General features: G+C 38.9%; 1 protein-coding gene and 1 long non-coding RNA gene across 5 annotated transcripts in view; one reads left to right on the top strand and one right to left on the bottom strand.

Annotated features, from left to right (window-relative positions):
* The window catches only part of LOC109915940, an 86847-nt gene extending 83679 nt beyond the window's left edge, over positions 1–3168 (top strand). For both annotated transcript variants that reach the window (XR_007263261.1, XR_007263264.1), the window contains 2 exons: positions 2097–2143; positions 3067–3168. This is a non-coding gene — a long non-coding RNA (uncharacterized LOC109915940). The remainder of the gene's footprint in view (positions 1–2096; positions 2144–3066) is intronic.
* synj1 (synaptojanin 1) overlaps positions 1–22115 on the bottom strand; it is a 120195-nt gene that overhangs the window by 74885 nt on the left and 23195 nt on the right. For all 3 annotated transcript variants that reach the window (XM_020515612.2, XM_048603167.1, XM_020515613.2), the window contains exons 4-12: positions 20067–20334; positions 19410–19635; positions 16118–16201; positions 15327–15388; positions 15076–15172; positions 9194–9366; positions 9017–9098; positions 8181–8333; positions 6808–6973 (exon numbers count right to left, since the gene is read on the bottom strand). In XM_020515612.2, coding sequence (XP_020371201.2) covers positions 6808–6973; positions 8181–8333; positions 9017–9098; positions 9194–9366; positions 15076–15172; positions 15327–15388; positions 16118–16201; positions 19410–19635; positions 20067–20334 — 1311 coding nt within the window. The remainder of the gene's footprint in view (positions 1–6807; positions 6974–8180; positions 8334–9016; positions 9099–9193; positions 9367–15075; positions 15173–15326; positions 15389–16117; positions 16202–19409; positions 19636–20066; positions 20335–22115) is intronic.

Consider the following 22115-nt stretch of genomic DNA (forward strand, 5'->3'; position numbering starts at 1 on the left):
CAGCAGACACAGGGGTACACAAATACTTACTAGGTGCCCTCAGAGTTAAAGTTCACACATGTATTCGCCCGGGGAGCCGGATGATGACATATTGACATGGATAGATGATTAGCTAGCTAACAGGAAAGAGTTCTGGCATAAATGGGTCTTTTGCCAAGATGCTGGCTTCCCAATATATAATGAGTGGTGTCCTTCAGGAACTGGATGAAAAGGTACAGTTGCTAAGTTTTTCGACACAAAAATGGGTAGAAAAGGAAGTTGTGAACAGGACGTAAAAGGAGATTACAAAGGGATATAAAAACAGAAATTGCTGGCAAAACGCAACAGGTCTGGCAGCATCTATGGAGAGAAAGCAGAGATAATATTTCAGATCCACTGAAAGGTCACGGGACCTAAAACATTAACTTTACTTTCTCTCGACAGATGCTGCCAGACCTGCTGAGTTTTCCCAGCAATTTCTGTTTCGGATTTCCAGCATCCATCGTTCTTTGCTTTTTAAAAAAAAAGCCAAAGGGATAGATGAGTTAATTGTTTGAGCAAAGATTTGCCAAAGAGTGTAAGATGGGAAAATGTGAAATGATCTATTTTGGCAGGAATATTAAAATAAAACATATTATTTAAATGGCTAGAAATTGCAGAGTTTGAGATGCAGAGGGATCTGGATGCCCTCGTACAGAATCACAAAAGGTTATAATGCCAGTACAGCTAACATAAATGTTATCACTAATTGTGAGGAGTACTGAATACAAACATATGTTCCAGTTATACAGGCTACTGATAAGACCAGATCTAGAGTACTGCATACAGTATTAGTCTTCATATTTTACTTAAGTTTACTTGACGAGTACCCAAATGGGTGGTTGTCGAGGAAATATTGGACAGGGTTAGCTTAGATCCACTGCAGTTTGGAGAAGCAAGAGCTAATCTAAGGGGACTTGACAGGGAGGATGTGGAGGGGATGCTTTGTCTTCTGGGAGAATCTAGAACTAAGGGTCACTGTTTAAAAATCAAAGTTCGCCCTTTAAAGACAGATGAGTTTTTTTCTGACACAGCATTGAAATTCTTTGGAATTCCGCTTTACCACCTTTTGAGAAAGTCTTTAAATATTGTTAAGACAGAGATTCTTGGTAAGCAAGAGGGTGAATAGTTTTTGGGGCGAGGTGAAATGTGAAGTTGAGGTTACATCAAATCAACCATAATTTTATTAAATAGCCGAGCAAGTTTGAGGGGCCAAATGGCTTAATCTTTCTCCTAAAGAGTGTTCATACGCAACTTTGATTTAGTTCTGCATTTATTCTGGATTAAAATCCTGCAAATTCCTCTCTTAACAGCACTGTGGAAGTGCCTAGATCAGATTGATTTCTAAGTGAGTTGGAGCAGATTAACAGAGGTGGAATGAAGTCACAGCTGAGCATATCAATTCCACACTTAATGTTTAAACATTCAGCAGGAATTCCCATATAGCAATCAGAAAAAAGGAGTCCTTGTTGACTTCTCCTTCACAACTGTGATGCAAATAAAGCAACATTTTCTTGTTACAATTTGTGCTTTTAGGTATTTCCAAATACGTGTGGCACTGAACAAGATGATTCAACAGTTAGATTTTTACTACTGCTTCATAATCATGTCAAAATAACCTTTTCAAAAAAAAAACAAACAAATTGAACATGTTGACATTTCATGACAGAAGCCGTGTTCTTTTTGTTGCAGTCTGAACTGTTTCTTCAATACAAATAGTGGACAACAATGAGTCATCCTAATGAAAAATAATATCCACAAGTGAAAATCTGTAATCAGCACAGGTGAAATGATTGCACACCGCAGTATTAGTAATTCTATTTGTATGGTAAAGTGTCAGCAATTTCACACTTCTATCCTACTTACCACATACACTGGAACTGCAAGACAACATATACATATATAGTGCCTCATCTGTCTTTAGGCCATCCCAAAATGTTTCACAGGAAAGGATTTTTTTTTGAAATGCAGTCACTGTTGTTACCTCAGAAAATTTTGACCAAATAGCACTCAGCAAGTTTCAACAAACAGGAAATGAATAAATGGTATCTTGTTGACTTTTAAATCTTTTTGAACAGGCAGTGCCCTGGATTAACAGCTCATGTCTCTCAGAACAGTACAAAAGGTGAGCCAATTTAGATTGTGAGCACATTGGGGCTTGAGCCAACAACCTTGACTCAGAAATCATACTGCTGTCAAGTTAGCCAATCTGGTATGAAATTACAAAAAGTAATTCTCTCAAGAATTTTTGTTTTTAAATGGCAATTCTTGGCATTAAAAGAAAACAATGTAGCTAATTTCCAACTTCAGATTTTCATTGTCGAAGAATTTAAAGATTCAGCAACAATTTGCTTAATCAAAATGGAGAATATTAAACTGAGTTCGTGGAAATCCATTTCCACAACTGTACTTTGAAACTCAACATTGCAAATTACCAGAAATCTTCCATGAGCATTTCTTTTAAAAAAAAGTCAAATACATATTCAATACTTGGAAGATATATTTGGATTGTTTCATCTATGGAAAGTGCACACATAATGTAAATCCTCAGTCACTTGCTGCAAGGTTATTTAAAATATTTCCTGAAAGGAATTTAACCCCTTAATCAGTTATGATTTAGCAGATAACACTTACATCTGTGTCAGAAAATCATGAGCTCAAGTCCCAGCTCTGAGACTTGACAAAATAAAAATGCTGAGCTCAATGTTCAACACTGAGGAGCAGTGTTAGATGTGAGAATATGGCATTGAGATAGAGGATCAAACACGATCATACCAGAATGGCACAGCAGACTCGAAGGGCCGAATGGCTTGCTCCTAGTTTCTGTGCCGAGCAGAAGACTTCCCTCGAGAAAAGACTTTAAATCGAGACCTCTTCTGTCATCTCTGGAAGATGTAAAACACCTCATAGCATTGTTCAAGGAAGGGAAGGGATTGTCTCTGGTATCTTGGTCAATATTTATTCTTCAATTAACATAATTAAAAGAATAATCTGATCAATGTCAAACAACTGTTTGCTGGAGCTCGCTCATTGTGAATTGTTTGCTAGGCTTCCTACGTTACCAAAGTGACCAATAAGCCAATTAAGCAGTTTTCAAATGAAGCAGACTGGGACATTCTGAAGACATGAAAAAGTGTTACATGAAAGCAAGTATTCTCACTTTTCTTACTTCTGCATGCACAAAGTTTTAATGACAAGGAAACTATTTGGTCCTTCACTCTTTGAAAGAGTCATCAATGTCACCACAACTTGTCTTGGTTTCCTCACTTTAAGTTTTCCTTTTTCAAATAGTTATACGCTTTATGTCTTAAAAGTTAAATATTATCACTATGCCTGTGAAGCATTCACATCCTAATCACCAATGCATATAAAACCTGCTACTTTACACCCCGACTCAAAAATATTTTTCAGTTTACCTCAATGTGAAACGCCCATCAAATCTCAACCTTGCCTAACACAGTGAAGAGATTTTCTGAATAGATATCTTATGTGAAATTAAATGCCATTTTGGAAAACAAATCATATCTACAGTAGGATTTGCATGTCGCTTGCTTTTTTTGGGTTAAATTTGGGATGTTTCCACATCCCAATGAGTATAGTATGAAATAGTGTCAAAATTGGCAGTGAAAATCCAAGGATCTGAAATCTCCATCTGGCTTGGGGTATATGCCAAAATAGTTATCTTTTAACGTCAGGGCTCAAGGTTGCAACATCTTGTGAAAAATAAGCACCTGCTCAAACTGTTATAGAAAGAACTCCTCTTGCAGATTTACGTGAATGTATGTTTATTAACTGACAATTTGTGAAGTAAAACAGCTCTTGACTTTCTCCTGTAATTCTGCACTACTTGAAAGAGATACCAATTCAAACTACTTCACAAAAGTTTGGTCTTCCAAAATTTTCACAAGTCAAAACAACTCAATGGAGTAAAATTTTTGGTGAATTACAGAAAGATCTTTGATTCAGTCCTAGCCAACAGGCCCGAAAAGAAGCCTACCCCATTGTGGCAGCACGTATGGCAAGAATGTTTCTTACCACAGGCTAGCCCAAGCTTGGCTGTGGCCAGGCCTTGCTGCATATGGATACTGCCTGTTTAAGTATGAGTTTTTTGGCAAATGGTACTGAACATTGAGAAATTATCATTATAATGGAAGGTCATCATCAAAGCAGTTACAGATGGTTGGGCTGAGTGCATTTCCCACGGAACTCCTGAATGGTGTCCTGGCCTGAAATGATTGACCTCCAACAATCACAATCATTTCCCATGATTATGATTGCAACTAGTAGAAAGCTTTCTCCCATTTCCAACAACTCCAGTTTTGCTGGGGTGCACTGATGCCAAAGTCAAATGCTGCCTTCTGGAATTTTTTTGGCCTTGTCTAAATCAAGACTGTAATGAGATCAAGAGCTAGGTTGCCCTAGGAGAACCCAAAGCCAAAACTGAGCAGTGAGCAAGTTATTCCTTTGCAAGTTCTGCTTGACTGAACAGTTGACCATCCCTGCTGATGATCAAGTGTAGGCTAATGGGACAAAAACAATCTTGACACTCTTTTTGTACACCGGGCATGCCTGGGCAATTTTCAACATCATCAGGCAGAATCCAGTGCTGCAGTCATACTGAACCAGGTAGAAGGCAGTGTTGCAGTTGTACTGGATGCTTGGCAATGGTACAGCCAATTCTGAGGCATCTCTTCAATAATACTGTCACAGAATGTAATCAAAGCTCATAGCCTTTGCATTGTCCAGTGTCTTAAGTAGTGGACATCATGGAGTGAACTGAAGACTGGCATCAATGATGCCAAGAACATGAAGAAGTGGTCAATGGATCACCTGACTGAAGATGGATAGAAATGCTGTAGCCTGGTCTTTACATAGATAAGTTGGGCTCTCCCACTGTGGAGTCTCCATCTCATATTAGTTGTTTAACTGTTCACTGCCATTCACGATTAGATATGGAAAGACTACAGAGCTTAGGTCTGATCAGTTGGCTGTGGGATGGTTTATACCTGTCTATTGCCGGTTGCTTCTGTTGTTTGAGATGCAAGTAGTTTCAGTCTTCACCAGATTGACACTTCATTTTTAGTCATCCCTGCTACTGCTCTTGCACACCCTCCTGCACTCATCATTTAACCAGGGTTTACATTCTGGCTGAACAGTAATTGAGATAAGATATGACAGGCAAGGAGTTCACAGATTTTACCTAAGTACAATTCTGCTGGTAGCCCATGGTACCTTAAGGATGCCCAGCTTTGAGTTGCTCCACATCTGTCCCATTTAACTCAATGGTAGTACCACACAAGGTGGAGAGTATCCTCAACATGAAAATTGAACTTCATTGCGACACAACTGAACAATGGTCACAAGACACATTTCCCCCTTGTTGGATCCTTCACCACTTGCTCCATACACAATCTAACAGCTAGCTCGACCTGCTCAGTCAGTATTGATGCCTCCCGGCCACTCTTGTGATGGTCACTGAAGTCCCCGCCCAGGGTACATTTTGTGCCCTTGCTATTCTCAGTGTTTCCTCCAAGTAGTGTTCAACATGGAGGCGTGCATATTCAGCATCTGAGTAGAACTGGTAATAAAACCTATCAGCAGGTTTCTTTGCCCATATTTGACCTGATGCCCTGTGAATTCATGGGGTCCAGAGTTCAAACTTTTCTTATTGATACTTGAAAGAGCAACCACTTAAACTAAGATGAAGAGAGGCATGCCTTGCCATGGCAGTTCAAATTCGATCAGGGACCTGGCAATTGCAATTTGAGGATGGAAAAAAAATACTTTGAGCGGAAATCACTTTTTTTTTTAAAAAAAAATTCATGCATAGGATGTGGGCGTCACTGGCTAGGCCAGCATTTATTGCCCATCCGATTGTCTAGAGGCCAGTTACGAATCAACAACATTGCCGGAGTCACATGTAAACCAGACCAGGTAAGGTTGGCAGTTCCTTCCCTAAAAGGACATTAGTGAGCCAGACGGGCTTTTTCTGACAACCGACAATGGTGACCATGAAACCATCAGAATCTTAATTCAAGACTTTTTAAAATTTAAACTTCACTATCTGCCAAGGGAGGGATTTGAAACCAGGTCCCCAGAATTAATTAGCTAAAGATAATATCACTAGGCTAACCCCTTCAAGCCCTTTTGTGCAGGATCTTTCATATTAAAGGTTTAACTAGAGAATTACTTTTCCTTGTGATTTAAATATGCACAGAAAGTAGTAGAACAATATCTTACGAAATAGCAAAGAACAGCATAAAATCTGTTTTATGGACATTTTGCAAACTACTGGTGTACTGATAAATACATTTAAAACCAAGACAAATTCTGGAATTTGACTGTCAGACATCCATGCCTTTGATCAGCAAGAATCCTCCCAACAGAATAAAAGGATAATCTTTTCCATATTGTAGTCTTACCTGACAGTTAAAGACCTACCTAACTGTCAATTCCAAAGATCCACATGACATGCTTCTAGAATCTCAGCCAAACACAAACACATTTGCAGCCACAATTCCTTTCCAAAAGGAAGTAATTAGCAGTACTTCACCACAATTTGCACATTAAATTTCACTTCCTATATTTCTTAAAAGTTAAATTATAATTTTCCATAATTTTCCTAACAAATGATAACTTAAAATCTGCTCTGAAGGCTTAAACCAACTTTCAAGAGTGATAGCACCTTCAGTTACTTGTCAGGTTACAAGTAGACTATCATGCAAGGCAAACTAATTGAAGTGATTTGATATTTACTCTACCCTTTAACAGAACTAAGCAGTTTCTTACCATGCAATGTGCTTGTTGTTAGGAGAGCTCGAGCTTTATCTGCCAAGTCACTGTTCAAAGTATTACCAAGTAGCAAGATGTCAATAGCCTCTTGCTTGGAGCTGTCAAAGAAATTATTCTGAATAGTTCTGGTAACTGAGCGTGCGCCATCCTTAAACTTTCCACCCTATAGAAGATAGGCAGTTGCATTACTGTGAACAATTAAAAATTAATTAATTAACTTCACAGCTTCATTAATACACGCAGCATTGATGTTATCGAAACATTTTCTGTACTTCAGAGCATGAAGCACTTAGATGTAAAAAAAATGCATGAAGAAGTGCACGTTAAAATAGATCAACTTTCTATTAGGCTATTAATATATTTAACTCACCATTAGGAAAACACCAGAGAAAGCAGGAAAAGAAAAGTAGATCAATATTACTGAAAAACCTACATAGTTATCGCTTTTGTCTACTCAGTGCAGTTAAAAACGGTCAAGGACGAGGATAGTATCTTGCATCTAAATGAAGACAAAAGAATAAAAGAAATAGGAAAAGGGGTAGGCCAAATAATCCCTAAAACCTGATTGGCAATTTAGTTAAGATCATGTGGTGAAACCTCAATTTCATTGTCCCACCAAATACCCATACCCCATGGCTGCTATGGAATCTATCAATCGCAGCATAGAAAATAATTAAGACAAAGCATTCAATGTCATCTGCGATAGATAATTTCAAAAGTTCACATCTTCTGTCAATAATACTTCCTAACTCCGTCCAAAGGGGCCGTCTCACCATTCTGAAACTATACTCCCTAGATTGTCTTCCTGACTGGAGTCTCATTCTCCCAGCATCTATTTAAGACAAATCTCAAGATTCTGCTTTAAGAAAAATTCTTTAATGTATAGTACTGTGCACTAATTTTCAATATTAGAAAGAAAGTATATAAAAATTTACAGCACTCACGGAGGAAAGTTAGCCATTTTGTCTAAGCCAAACATTGATGCATAACCAGGAAGATTACAGATTTCATTGCATATCCAAGAACTTCAAATATCTGAGGGTTTCTGCCTCTACCATTCTTCAGCCACGAGTTCAAAATTCCCACCTTTCATGGCATGAAAAAGAAATTCTCTGCACATCCCCTCTAAATCCCCTAGCTATCGAATATATGGAATAGAATATAAATTTATTAGAGACTGTTAACAGCTACAGAAAATATATATTTCAGATTTTCACATTGGCTCGTTGTAAAACCAGTACAAAATTATTCCCCTAAACTACAATATTTCATCATGATATAGAGTACCCTTCTATCAGATCCACAATCTTGGTAGTACAAGCAATTCTCTACTTTATTAAATTCCCTCACAATTTGTAACTGTGCTGTACCTTAGCTTTTCCTTCCAGCGCTCCAGTTCCAGCATAGATTTTACTGATCGAATCACCACACATTGACCACATGGAACGGAAGACCTCTTGAAATCTTGTGACCATTTGCTGCTTCTCAGCTAGTCCCAGAACATCTAGCTGCTTGTAAAGCATCTGTTGGAGTGGGAAAGAAATGGAGACAATAACCAGAATTCAGTTAAAGGTTGAACTACACATTACTACTCTATAATTAAGCACTGAACACTAGAATGGTTTACTATTCTAAGCAGTCAGCCAAGATAAAAGATACAAGTTGGTTGGGATTGTTTTAAAATCAATTCAAGATCATAAAATGTTTATCTGCTCCTCACTCATATTTACAGCATACTAAAATAAACATAAAATTTTACAACAGACTTATTCAAATAACCTTCATTTTTACAAACTATAATTGTTAACAAGTGATTTGCATCTCCAGACTGACATCTTCACAAAGTTCAAGTTGCGTATGAGCTGTGTAAGGATCTAATAATGACATTTTATGTACACTTCTATACCATCAGTGACTAGATTCAAACATGAAAATGTAGACTTTTCCAAATAATATTGTTCAAACTTCTCTTTTGCAAGAACCTTACCATCAAGTAACAGCACGCTTTATCGAGCAGTGAAAGAACCCAACACCATCAAAACAATCCTACATATATACATTCTATGTAGCAACTGTAAAATGTTTCTGTTGTGTCAACACATTCTTAGAAAATAGGGCTTTCATGCCCAGTGATTAAAAAGTAGAACTGTCAGCTTTTTTGGCGTAAAATATCAGAAATAACTAATAAGTTCAGCTCAAAACATACCTCCAACCCAAAGAAGGCTTGCACACTATTCGTTCTGTCAAGGCAATCAAGACAGTTGGTTCTGATGGTACCAGTTTGGCATCTATGGAGAAAATATTTATATTCAAAATTGCTATATTATTTTCTCACTGAAACACTTTACCCAAATTGAATAGAAGTATCAGTAGAATAGCTTACCTCTGAACTCCACTGGAGTCACAACTAAAGAAGCCACACTCATCCAGAAATTTTTCCACCTTGGGTTTCAGCACAGTTACAAGCCTATCTGTCTTCCCACCTTTCACCTGCTGGTGGTAGTCAAAATTCACCATAGGAACATCTGCAGCATGTTCACTGGCCTTCAAGTGACTCTAGCAAAAATAAATCAATCTCAGGCTAAGTTGGCATAAAGCATTCTATTTTTGTGGTTAACAATTTAGTTAACACTGAAAAATCATAATCATAAAGAAATTAAACAGCAAAGCATGTTTAGCCTTTTCCTTATCCTTGGAACTTTTATTAAGAACTAGCCAAAACAGAGGAGGAGGAAATTTTCTTTTTTTAGTCTTGTTTTCTGCGAAGTACTCATTCTAATACCATTATCAAATACCCATTTCCCCTACACAAGTCCTGACAGTACGCATTGTATGGGAATTTTGACTGAGCACCATTGTATCTTCATCCAACTTCTACGTGATCAAGTGTTGCTGGACAGTAACCAAAGAGCGTATAAATTTGCTTGGGTAGCTGTGCGAAATAAGCAGCATCAAGCAGTTTAGCAACTTCCTTCTCCATTGATGTCAACGTAAAATTGTGAGAAATGGAAGAAAACAACAGATTTATTACCACCTATTCCGTACCACCATCTAAACTGGTTTGTACCCAAGAAGTTGAAACATCAGTTTCTTTCTCAGCTAGACCATTTCAAATCTCGGTGGTCAACTGAACCAATACCCAGTGCCTACCCAATTGAGATCAGCTAATTCAGCAGCTCAAAGATCGAATGCAAGGCATTCCTGGTCTCTACAGTTCATATATTCGGCTCTAATTAGATGAGCTGCCAAAGGAAAATAATGCACTTTCTGACTGTGCACAAGATACCATATAAAGCTGCCTATTATCCATTACAACTCAACAATCTTACATAAGTAAACCACTTTGCAGGAGAAGAAAACAAGTACAAGTACATTACCAATACAGCAATGAGCATTTTCCTCACGTTAGGTTTGAAGCAACTGTAAAGCATATCAGGGTCTAACACAAAATCAATTGATTCATTTCTACAAACATTCACATTTAAAACAACTATACAAATGTTACTTCAGTACAAAACTATTTTGTTGTACTTGCACACTTCTTTGCTTTAAAAACATTGAAATGAGGCAACATATAATACAGTACTTCCTGAAAATTGGCCTATTGGGAAAATTATTTTCATGGATGATTACCATTAAGTTATGTTACTAAATATTGGTCTGGAGAACAAATTGAAATTCCATCTACGCAACTGGTGAAATTCAAAATTCACCTAATTCTGGAATTAAAAATCTAATATTAATTATGAAGATGCAACTGCAGGCAGTTCCCAGGTTTTGAACGTGTTTCATTCCTGAGTCCATTCAAGTTGGTATGTCGATGCAAACCGAAATACAATGCGAGAAATTAAAAATTACACCCCTGTAAGGGATCACACTCCTAAGTACAAGCGTTTGTAAAGTGGACTTCGTAAATCAAGACCCCTATACTGAATTGAGTAAACAATCAAGAATTAGTGTCCTAGAATTAGTGATCTTATTCGCTAATGTACTTTAGGGAGGGAAACGTGATGCACCAACTCAGTCTTGCCAACATACAATTCCTGATCCAAAGCAGGTGGCTGACTGTTGAATGCCTGAAGAATGGCCTAGCAGGCTACTCAGTTGCATCAAACTACAACAGTAAAGTCAAGGGAAAAACAAAAAGCACAAACCACAAACATCAATCTATGCCCTGAAAACAAGGGTGTATCTTGCCCAATTTAACTTAGAAAGCACCCTTCACACTCAGCACTGGTACCAAAGTTGGAGAACTGCCCCACTGATTTTTCAAGCAATAGCCCGACAGTCATATTTACCAAATCAAATCTTAAATGTTCAAGAATCCTCTATCAGCATTCTCGGTGTGCCCTATCCCAGTGACAATACAAACCCAACTAAGAGACATAGGGGTACGCAGTCACGAGGGCATAGCCCTCCGTGGACTCACCATTTCCAGGTCCTACCTCAGGTAAGGCATACAAGGAAAGCTATTATAATCTGCAAAGAATCTCAGTTGATTAATTAGTGCTCCTAATGCAGAACACCAGAGGAAAATGCATTAAGGATAGCATAGGCACAAAAGGTATGCTTGGTAGAGAATTCCCGTGTCCATTACCAACGGTGATTTAGTAATACAAGTACTACCGACCCAGATCTGAAGGATGCATCTGCAAAAGCCAGTTAGGGCATGAAAAGAGGTAAAAAAAAAAAACAATGAAACTTGCACTCAATCTGCTAGAGACACATTTATCCATGACAGTATTAAATGGAGTGACCACCACAGAGTCCTTTTGGAGTCAAAGTCCTGTCTTTGAGGATACCTTCCCACACAGTTGCATTACCACCTGACAAATGGGAGAGATTGTGAGCTCATCTAGCAATTTAAATGGGCCATAATGAGGTAGTGTGGACAATAACTATTAGAACTGTACTTAAACATTGCATGTAATCTTATAGTCTGAACCATCCCACACTCTACCATTATCATCAAGTCTACAGGATCAATCCTAATTCAGACAGGAGATCAGCAGAACATGCCAAGAGCAGCATCAAGCTGTGAAACTACAACAGAGAATTTCATAGTCATACAGCACAGAAGCAGGCCCTTCGGTCCAACCAGTTCATGCCAAATATAATCCCAAACTAAACTAGTCCCACTTGCCTCCTCCTGGCTCATATCCCTCCAAACTTTTTCTATTCATGTATCCGTCCAAAATGTCTTTTAAACCTTGTAATTGCACTTACATCCAACACTTCCTCAGGACGTTCATTCCACATGCAAACCACCCTCTGTGTAAAGAATTTGCTTCACGTCTTATTAAATCTCTCTCCTCTCGCCTTAAAAATGTGCTCCCTCGTCTTGAAATTTCCTACCTTAGGGAAAAGGCAACGACCATCAACTCTATTTATACTTTTCATTACTTTATAAACTTCTATCAGGTCACCTCACAATCTCCTACCCTCCAGTAAAATAAAATCCCAGCCTATCCAGCCTTTCTTCATAACTCAAACCTTCCATACCTGGCAACATTCCGGTAAATCCCTTCTGAACCCTCACCAGCTTGATAATATCCCCTTCGTATAACAGGGCGACCAGATCTAGACAGTTTTTCAGAAGAGGCCTCGCCAATGTCCTGTACAACCTCAATGTAATGTCCCACCCCTATACTCAAAGGGCTGAGCAATGAAGGCGAGCGTGCCAAATGCCTTTTTAACCATCCTGTTAATGGCCCTACCATTAATTGTTTTTTTTTGTTGTATCAAAATGCAATAGGTCGCATTTATCCAGATTGAACTCCACCTGCCATTTTTCAGCCCATTGACCCATTTGATCAAGATCCCATTGTAATTTCAGAAAACCTTCTTCACTATCTACAATGCCACCAATTTTGGTGTCATCCGCAACTTGCTAACCACACCTTCTATGTTCTCATCCAAATTCTTTATATAAAATAAAAAACAAATGAGTACCCAGAACTGATCCCTGTGGAACACTGTTGGTCACAGGCATCCAGTCCAAAAAGCAACCATCCACCATTACTATTTCCTGCCATTAAGCCAATTATGCATCCAATTGGCAAGCTCATCCTGAATCCCATGTGACCTAACTTTACTAATTAGTTTACCATGCGAAACCTTAAAGTTTTTACTAAAATCCAAATAAAGAACATCTACTGCTCTGCCATCATCAATCTTTTTGGTAACTTCCTCAAAAACATGCAATCAAGTTTGAGAGACATGATTTTTCCCTCACACAAAACTATGCTGACTATCCTTCATTTCAGATGTCGGTCCTGCACTCTAATCTGGCCTTTCCCCAGTTTTGCAACTGAGGAATAAGATCACAAGACCATAAGACATAGGAGCAGAAATTAGGCCATTCAATCATGGCTGATAAGTTCCTCGACCCCATTCTCCCACTTTCTCCCCATAACTTTTGATCTCCTTTATAATCAAGAACCTATCTATCTCAGTCTTAAATGTACCCAGTGACCTAGCCTCCACAGCCTTCTGTGGCAGTGAATTCCATAGATTCACCAATCTGGCTGAAGAAGTTTCCCCTCATCTCCGTTCTAAAAGGTCTTCCCTTTACTCTAAGGCTGTGCCCTCAGGTCCTAGTCTCTCCTACCAATGGAAGCATCTTCCCAACATCCACTCTGTCCAGGCCATTCAGTATTCTGTAAGTTTCAATTAGATCCCCCCTCATCCTTCTAAACTCCAATGAGTATAGTCTCAGAGTCCTCAAACATTCCTCATTTGTTAAGCTTCTCATTCCTGGCACCATTCTCATGAACCTCCTCTGAATCCACTCCAGGGCCAGTACAGCCTTCCTGAGATATGGGGCCCAAAACTGCACACAATACTCCAAATGTGGCCTGACCAGAGCCTTATAAAGCCTCAGGAGTACATCCCTGCTTTTATATTCAAGTCCTCTCAAAATAAATGCCAACATTGCATTTGCCTTCCTGACTACTGACTCAACCTGCAAGTTTACCTTGAGAGAATCCTGGACTAGAACTCCCAAGTCTCTTTGCACTTCAGACTTCTGAACTTGCTCCCCATTTAGAAAACAGTCCATGCTTTTATTCTTCTTACCAAAGTGCATGACCTCACACTTTCCCACGTCGTACTCCATCTGCCACTTCTTTGCCCACTATCCTAACCTGTCCAAATCCTTCTGCAGCCTCCTCAATACTATCTGACCTTTCACCTATCTTTGTATCGTTTGCAAATACTATTATCCTGATTCATATGCAACATAAAAAAAAACTTACTGAATTATGGTCATTGTTCCTGAAATGCTCCCCCATCGAAACTTCAATCACCTGGTCGGGTTCATTCCCCAATACCAGGTCAAGCATTGCCCCTTTCCTAGTTGGAATTTTTAAACATATTGTTTCAAAAAAAAAAAAAAAACACACTGAACACACCCAACACATTCCACCCAGCACTAACCAAGTCCTAGTCTACATAGGTGAAATTAAAATCACCCACCATAACAATCCTGTTATTTTTACATTTTTCCATAATCTGTTCAAACTGACTACACCCTTTCTGTTCCTGAGCTCTACCAGACGGCCTCGCTGAATATCAGAATATCCTGTGCCTGCTCAGAAACTAGGCAACACACCATCCTGGAGTCTCACGTACAGCCAGAAAAACACCTGTGTCCCTGACTATAGAGTCCTCTATCACTTCAACTCTCCCTGCTGCACAACAGCGTCAATCATGATGCCTCTGATCTGGCTGCTGCTTTCCTCCGAGAGAACCCTGAACAGTATCCAAAATGGTATACCTGCTTGGAGGGCCAAATGGCCACAAGGGTCTCCTCCATTGCCTGCCGCTGCTTACTAGTCTTCCTGGTGGTCAGCCAATTCTTCTCTCTATGTGACCCTTACTAGTGATGTGAGCAGCTCACTAAATGTGCCATCCATGACATTCTCAGCTTCATGGATGTTCAATAGGGAGTCTATTCACAACTCCAAATGCACCATGTGGCAAATCAGTAGCTGCAGCTGAATACACTTCCTGCGTATGCAGTCACCATGGATACTGGAATGAGCTTAATTTCCTACATATTACAGGAGGAGCGTTCCATGGGGCCAAGTTCTCCTGCCATTTCAAACGTTGCCAAATACAGACAACAATCCAGTCACCAAACTTAGTTCTTTCATTCCCTTACTCCCTCCCACTCAGGGGGATGGACAACAAAGTCCGGCCTTGTTAGTTATTCTCATATCCCAGGAACAAAGAGGAAAAAAACAGTCAAGTATAGTCACTTACTTGAAATGCTTTACTGAGCATGTGCTCTCCTTCTTTTACTCCTAGAAGATTGATTATAGTTTGCTTCCCATATAGCTTTTTCAGTGTTCTATAATGTCTGTAAAAATTCAAAACAAATTATATTTTGGGAAACGGAGACCTGTAAAGATTATTCTCAATATGAACCTTTCAGGTAAGGAACTCTTTACTCAAAGACAAAGTTACCACAGCTCACTGAAAACAGCAATCACTGCTGAAAGCAACTTCCGTACCTATCAAAAGCAGGTGCATTGGCTTCAAAGCCTCTGGACATTCGAACACGATGGGACCCAACCTGTAGTCATACAAAATAGTGTGAGGGATTGTTAAACTGAAATAATATAAAAGTAACAACTAAATCATATGGGAAAAAATGGAAGAAAGAAAAGTTAAGGAGAGAAATAAACACAAATTTTGCTACTCAACTAAGTTAAACACTTTCTTAAACCAATTGTTGACTGAATAGAGAGAAGGCTGACAGCAAAATAACCAGTTTCCTTGCTTTGAAAACTAGTTATCAACTGTCCAAGTTTGCTCAATATGCCAAAACTCTAACCTCATGTGATTAAGTTTTAACAGTCTGTCAAGTTCAGTATGACTACGGTTGTTTACAAATTATTACTTAAAAAGTCTTTGTCTTTATTCTTTTCTTGAAAGCATCCCTGCTAACCACCTCTGTAGTCTTGCCTACTTAGGTTGAGATGAGGCAATTAGAAAGGTCTCTGGTTTGCTGAAGGGCAAACAACACCTCAAAATATGCAGTTTTATTGAACAGCTGCATGTGTTTCCCATAATGAAATTGCAGGAGTGAGTAATGATAAACAGTGACAAAGTTTCAGAGGTTCAATCCCAGTTTTTTTCCATATGAAATATGTCAATCATCATTATAATCAAAGCAGAAATTGAAACTTTAAAAATCTTGGACTGGCAAAAAGACTCTTTTAACTTAAATGCAAGATCTAAATTGATAAACATATACACTCTGTAAATGAAAAAAAACTTAGCATAATTTTAGAAAACTGACCTGAAGACCTGGTTGCTCCCAGAACAATGGGACAGAACCTCGGATCTGGATAAAGGAGGACACACAGTCATCTAGGAATATTACCTGTGGGAAAATAAATATACCATTTAGTAATCGAGACGGACTGTAGTTTAAACACAATTTCTGAGTGTTGTTCAAATGCTTTTATTCTTATCCTCAAGCACAAAAGTAGAAAATAATACAGAAACAAATTTAACTGAACATGTTTTTGATGCCATTAGATAGAAATATTCACTTCTATCTTGACATCAGGGACATGTTATTCGCTGCATTGCCAGGAACAAAGAAACTGGAGATTTGGAATTGGAACGCAAATCAAATAGGGAAAAATCCATAATATTTTCATTAGCCCATCCTGCTAACTCCAGAAGTGATTGTAATTCCTGATCTTAATTTACAGCATGCTTAAAATATGATAATTATTACCATAAGGAGCCTTCAGCATTAAAACATTTCGATGGGAAGCTAAACAAAATGCATGATAGAGGAAAAAATGGTATGTTGATAAGATTAGAACAGAAGGATATGAGAAGTGGGAATGGGCTGTCTTGCCTTTCGCACCTGTTCCATCATTTTAAATGATCACAGCTTAATTTAATTTTTCTGCCTTATCCCCATATCACCAATTCCTTTATTGTCCAATGCCATCAATCTCAATCTCTAACATACATTCAGCAGCTGACATCGACAGCTTTTAGAGGATATCAAAGATTTGCAACCCTCAAATACTTCTCATCTTTAGCCCTCTCAGAATTTTATAACATATTTCAATAAGATCAACTCATTCTCCTAAATCCTACAGCCCACTCTGCTCAAGTTTTCCTCCTCGGACAGCATTCTCATCCCAGGACTCAACATAGTGAAGGGTTGAAGAAAGAAAGAGACTTTATTTGTTTTCTGCCTTTCATGACTGCAGATTACCCCAAAGCACTTTATTGCAAATAAAAAATTGCTTGCGTGGGACAAGACATAAATCAGTTGGTCAAAACAATATGTTCCTGTGCTGTAAAATGCATACCAAATCAGATACAGCAAAGAACAGTTTCTACGGTTATGACAATATATATGTGGCTGCAGGAGGGAAAAGGGTCAGCCATCAAGGTTTACAACACAGAAAAACACCCTTTGGCTCATTGAGGTTGCATTAATCAAAAACAAGTACCCAACTATTCAAATCCCACTTCCCAGCACTTGGTCCATTGCCTTGAATGCCTTATATGCAAGTGTATATATTAATATTTCTTAAACATTATGAGGGCTTTACATCATCTACCTTTATAGGTAGCAAGTTTTCAAGACTTCCACCAGCATCTGGGTGGGGGAATAAAATTTGTTCATATCTTCTCTAAACCTTCTGCTCTTTACCTGAAACCTATACTCCTGGCCATTGGTCCCTCGGTCAAGAAGAAAAGTTTCTTCCCATCTACGGGCCTCATAATTTTAATTATGTCCCCTGCAGTCTCCTTTGCTCCAAGGAAAACAACCTCAGTCTATCCAATCTCTCTTCAGAACTAAAACTCTCCACCACAGGCAACATCCCAGTAAATCTCCTTTGCACCCTCTCCATGCACTCACATTCTTCCTAAAATATCATGATTTCTAACTATTTCCTTGAAAATAGATTTAGCATTTTTGCCATCCAAGGGAAGGGAAGAAGGGATGAATGGTGGTAGTAGTGATGGATGGAGAGAAGTTAACAAGCTCAGTCTTATTCAGATAGTATTAGCACGAGGAAGAAAAAAGTCCATAATAATATTAAATTAGGTAAATGGTCACAAGACGAAAACAGCACTAAAATCACAGAGAGACATGGTCAGTTTAATTTAATTTCTCCGACTTTAAATTCCTACACTGCAACATTGACAGTACTTCAGAAAATACTTCATTCTTTGTAAACCACAGACATCCTGTGGTGTTAATAAACACTACATCTGTGCCGTTTCTTTCTTCAGATCACAGCTTCAGATATCCAGTCATTTTCACAAATCAGATTATTTTGATTTCTTTATCCCTAATGATGATGGAGTTCAACAATTCACTCTGTGAATGGTTGCAACGCCATCAAGAATGAATCTCTCAAGACAGAAGTTCAGCTTTTGGACAATGGTCCAAGGGGGACCACATTCGCAGTTTAATTTGTTCTTTGCATTTCATTTTGGATCAATTGGCTACATCTTACCCTGCCATAACCTAAAGCTACTGCGGGTAGTTCAGATTTTGTGTGGAAGGTCTAAATCTGCAACTTGACCACTTGACTCAAGTAACAGATTGCGGTTCATTATAGCTGCTCCCAACCAGGTGGTATACTATCAAGTGATGGGCTGTCATCGATTTGTAGTGTATACAGTGATTCAAGTAGGGACTACAGGATTTCAAATCAGTGCCTGGGTTGTTTTCCTTTGGAGGTACTGCACCAATAGGAACAGGAATTGACATCAGGAGGTTTAATACATGCTAGCACAGGAATCTAACATAGCTGTGTAGGTCTCAACATCCTAGAAATAATCAATTTCATTTTCCTGAAGCGGACATCTACCACTTGTGCAGCAGCTCCTGAGCCAGGTTAAACACTAGTACTCTGCTTTTGGTAGACCCAGGGCAAGTGAAGTACTCTGGGCTCTGCTGCTCCAAATGTTACCACCAATTTACATACGAAATTCATTGCATCTTCACTCTTGGCACCAGTGTCCTGGAAGTATTAGTCAATACATGATCAAGGGTGATGCCAAAATATGTTGGCTTTAGGTCTTACACAAGTGGTCAGTGATGGAAGGAAACATGAAGTTTTTCGCTGACCTTTGAATTGTTCAGGTGGAAGGCTAAAACAACAGTCTTGACAATGTTTGGTCTATTTTATGAAGCAGATATTCAGAGAACACAGATCCTGTGTTCAAGTCACCAGCAAGCATGAAGAGTTGCGACTTTGAGAGAGGAAGGTCACTAGTTTTTAAACTGAAGAGGGCCACTGTAAGAGTGGATTCCTGTTGGAGCCTTTCTAAGTATGCATGGGTGGTTGATTTGATCTCCACAGTGTACAACGTACAAAAGTCCCGTCAGTCACTGATAACCAAGTTCATTGGTTATAGGGTTTTCACAGAGATGGTTATGGTGTCTGGCTCTCCAAAATAAAAAAAAAAAAGAAGAGTTATGGCTAAGAATATTAAAAATGTAATTTCTTTTCTGCTGTGTAACCCTTAATAATCAGTTACTAGGAATGATATGAATCAAATGAGGATGGCTAAAAGACTGGGCTGGCTCAAAAATATTGTACCTGCTCCGTTTCAACGAAATTAGCTACTTGTCCATCATCATTCGTTCCTCTCACGTTAAATCTGGTCCCTGCTCTTTCACAGCTGAGCCGTGAAATCAAGCAAGCTTTTGCTTGTTTGTGTGCAGCATAGATAGTCCTGATCTCCACTCCTCCACACATGAGTCTCAACGCCCATTCATCACAATTCACATCATAATGCTTCAGATGCAAGTGTAATGACTGGTTCCTGTGGAACATATAATTTAAGAATAGGAAACCTTGGTCAGCAGTCATATTTCTATATCAAAACTTCAGATAACTAAATTCTAAAAAGCTATTTTAAAACATTCCTAGAATTAATATAATAACTTATTTTTCCATAAGCAAAGCATAGTGATACAGCTTTCTGGTCATTTGGAAGATTTAAGTTCCAGATTACAGAAAAAAAAATTGATTTTTGTTGTCCTGGATACACATATGGCTTTAAAGCTATAGGTTTCAAAAAGCTGTTAACTGAATTCGTCAAAGCATCATTCATACTAATGCTAATTTATTGTGGTAAATAAAGTATCTTATAATTTCTACATTTTTAAAGTAAACAGCATTGCATCAAATTTTAAAACCAATCTTTAATGTTACATGTTTCAACTGCAGGCATTAGTGCAGCCTTCAACTTACCAAAAGAAACGGTTATCTGTTGTATGTTCCTGCATTCTACGATGGGCATTCAGACTCAAGTCTAGACTGACACCACTGGAAGACCAAGCAAAATAAAAATTTCCAGAATTCAACACCTTTCTTACTTCAGAGATACGTTCCTCATCTGAAGGCTCATTTTGAAGAGAAATAAATTCAGTAGAGGTGACTCTGAAGACTTCAGAATCTTGTATCTTTCCCACTGACATACAGCCAGTTACTAGCACAAGGTAATGCAACATGTTGTCACCTGCAAGAAAAAAATAAATACTGCAACAAAAGCTTTGTTGAGATTGTAGACTGGTGCAACTGGATTTCAATTTTAGTATCAGATTCCAAACTTAGTTCAGTTGTTAGGAACACTGTCCTAGGTGTAGGTTAAAATTTATGTTGGGAGGTTTGCTTTCCCACTTTTTAAAAGGTACTGCTTTAAATTTATTCTGAAAACCTCAATACAGCAGTTATAAGGTGACATCATTACAATAAAAAAAAAGACTGAAATTCAATATTGACTATTTCATTTAGACATGACATTATGTTAAATGGAATAAAGGACGTATAATTTAAGGCTGAGATACTCTTATGACTAAGGTCCACTTTTTAAACAATTTAGGCGATGTGGGCTTCACTGGCTAGGCCAGCATTTATTGTTCATCCTTAGCTGTCCTTGAAAAGGTGATAGGGAGCTGCCTTCTTGATGACTGCAGTCCATTTGGTGTAGTTACAGTTCTATCAGAGAGGGAGTTTCAGGATTTTGACCCAAAAATAGTGAAAGAACTGCAATATAGCTCCAAGTCAGGGAACTATAGACCGGTGAGCCTGACCGGTAGTGGGCACGTTGTTGGAAGGAATCCTGAGGGACAGAATTTGCATGTATTTGGAAAAGCAAGGACTGATTAGGGACAGTCAACATGGCTTTGTGAGTGAGAAATCGGTGTCTCACTAACCTGATTGAGTTTTTTGAAGAAGTATCAAAGAGGATTGATGAGGGCAGAGTGGTGGACATGATCTATATGGACTTCAGGAAGGCATTCAACAAGGTTCCTCATGGTAGACTGGTTAGCAAGGTTAGATCACATCGAATACAGAGACAACTAGCCATTTGGGTACATAACTGGCTCGAAGATAGAAGACAGAGGGTGATGGTGAAATCAGGAACAAAAATCAGAAGTTGCCAAAAAAGCTCCACAGATGCTGCCAGACCTGCTAAGAAAAATCCAAGTTAATGTTTTGGGTCCGGTGACCCTTCCACAGAATAGCGATGGTGAAGGGTTGCTTTTCAGACTGGTGGCCTGTGACCACAAGGATCGGTGCTGGGTCCACTGCTTTTTGCCATTTATATATAAACGATTTGGATATGAACATAGGAGGTATTGTTAGTAAATTTGCAGATGACACCAAAATTGTAGGTGTAGAAGGTTACCTCAGAGTACAACAGGGTCTTGATCACACGTGCCAATGGGCCGAGGATTGGCAGATGGAGTTTAATTCAGATCAATGTGAGGTGCTGTTTGGAAAGGAAAATTAGGGCAGGGCTTACACACTTAATGGGAAGGTCCCGGGGAGTGCTGCTGAACAAAGAGACCTTGGAGTACAGTCGCAGGTAGATAGGATAGTGAAGGTGGTGTTTGGTATACTTGCCTTTTCTGGTCGTTACACTGAGTACAGCAGCTGAGAGGTCACGTTGCGGCTGTACAGGACATTGGTTAGGTTACTTTTGGAATACTGTGTGCAACTCTGGTCTCCCTGCTATAGGAAGGATATTGCGAAACTTGAAAGGATTTAAAAAAGGTTTACCAGAACTTGAGATAACAAGGTGTAGAGCTGGATGAACACAGCAGGCCAAGCAGCAGGATTGGAGGGTTTGAGCTATTGGGATAGGCGGGTTTGAGCTATTGGGATAGGCTGGGGCTATTTTCCCTGGACTATCTGAGGCTGAGGGGTGACCTCAAAGGTTTATAAATCATGAGAGGCACAGATAAAGGTAAATAGACAAGGTCTTTTCCCCAAGGTGGGGGGGGGGGGGGGGGG

Source organism: Rhincodon typus, chromosome 11, assembly GCF_021869965.1.
Source record: "Rhincodon typus isolate 14 chromosome 11, sRhiTyp1.1, whole genome shotgun sequence".
Taxonomy (NCBI): domain Eukaryota; kingdom Metazoa; phylum Chordata; class Chondrichthyes; order Orectolobiformes; family Rhincodontidae; genus Rhincodon; species Rhincodon typus.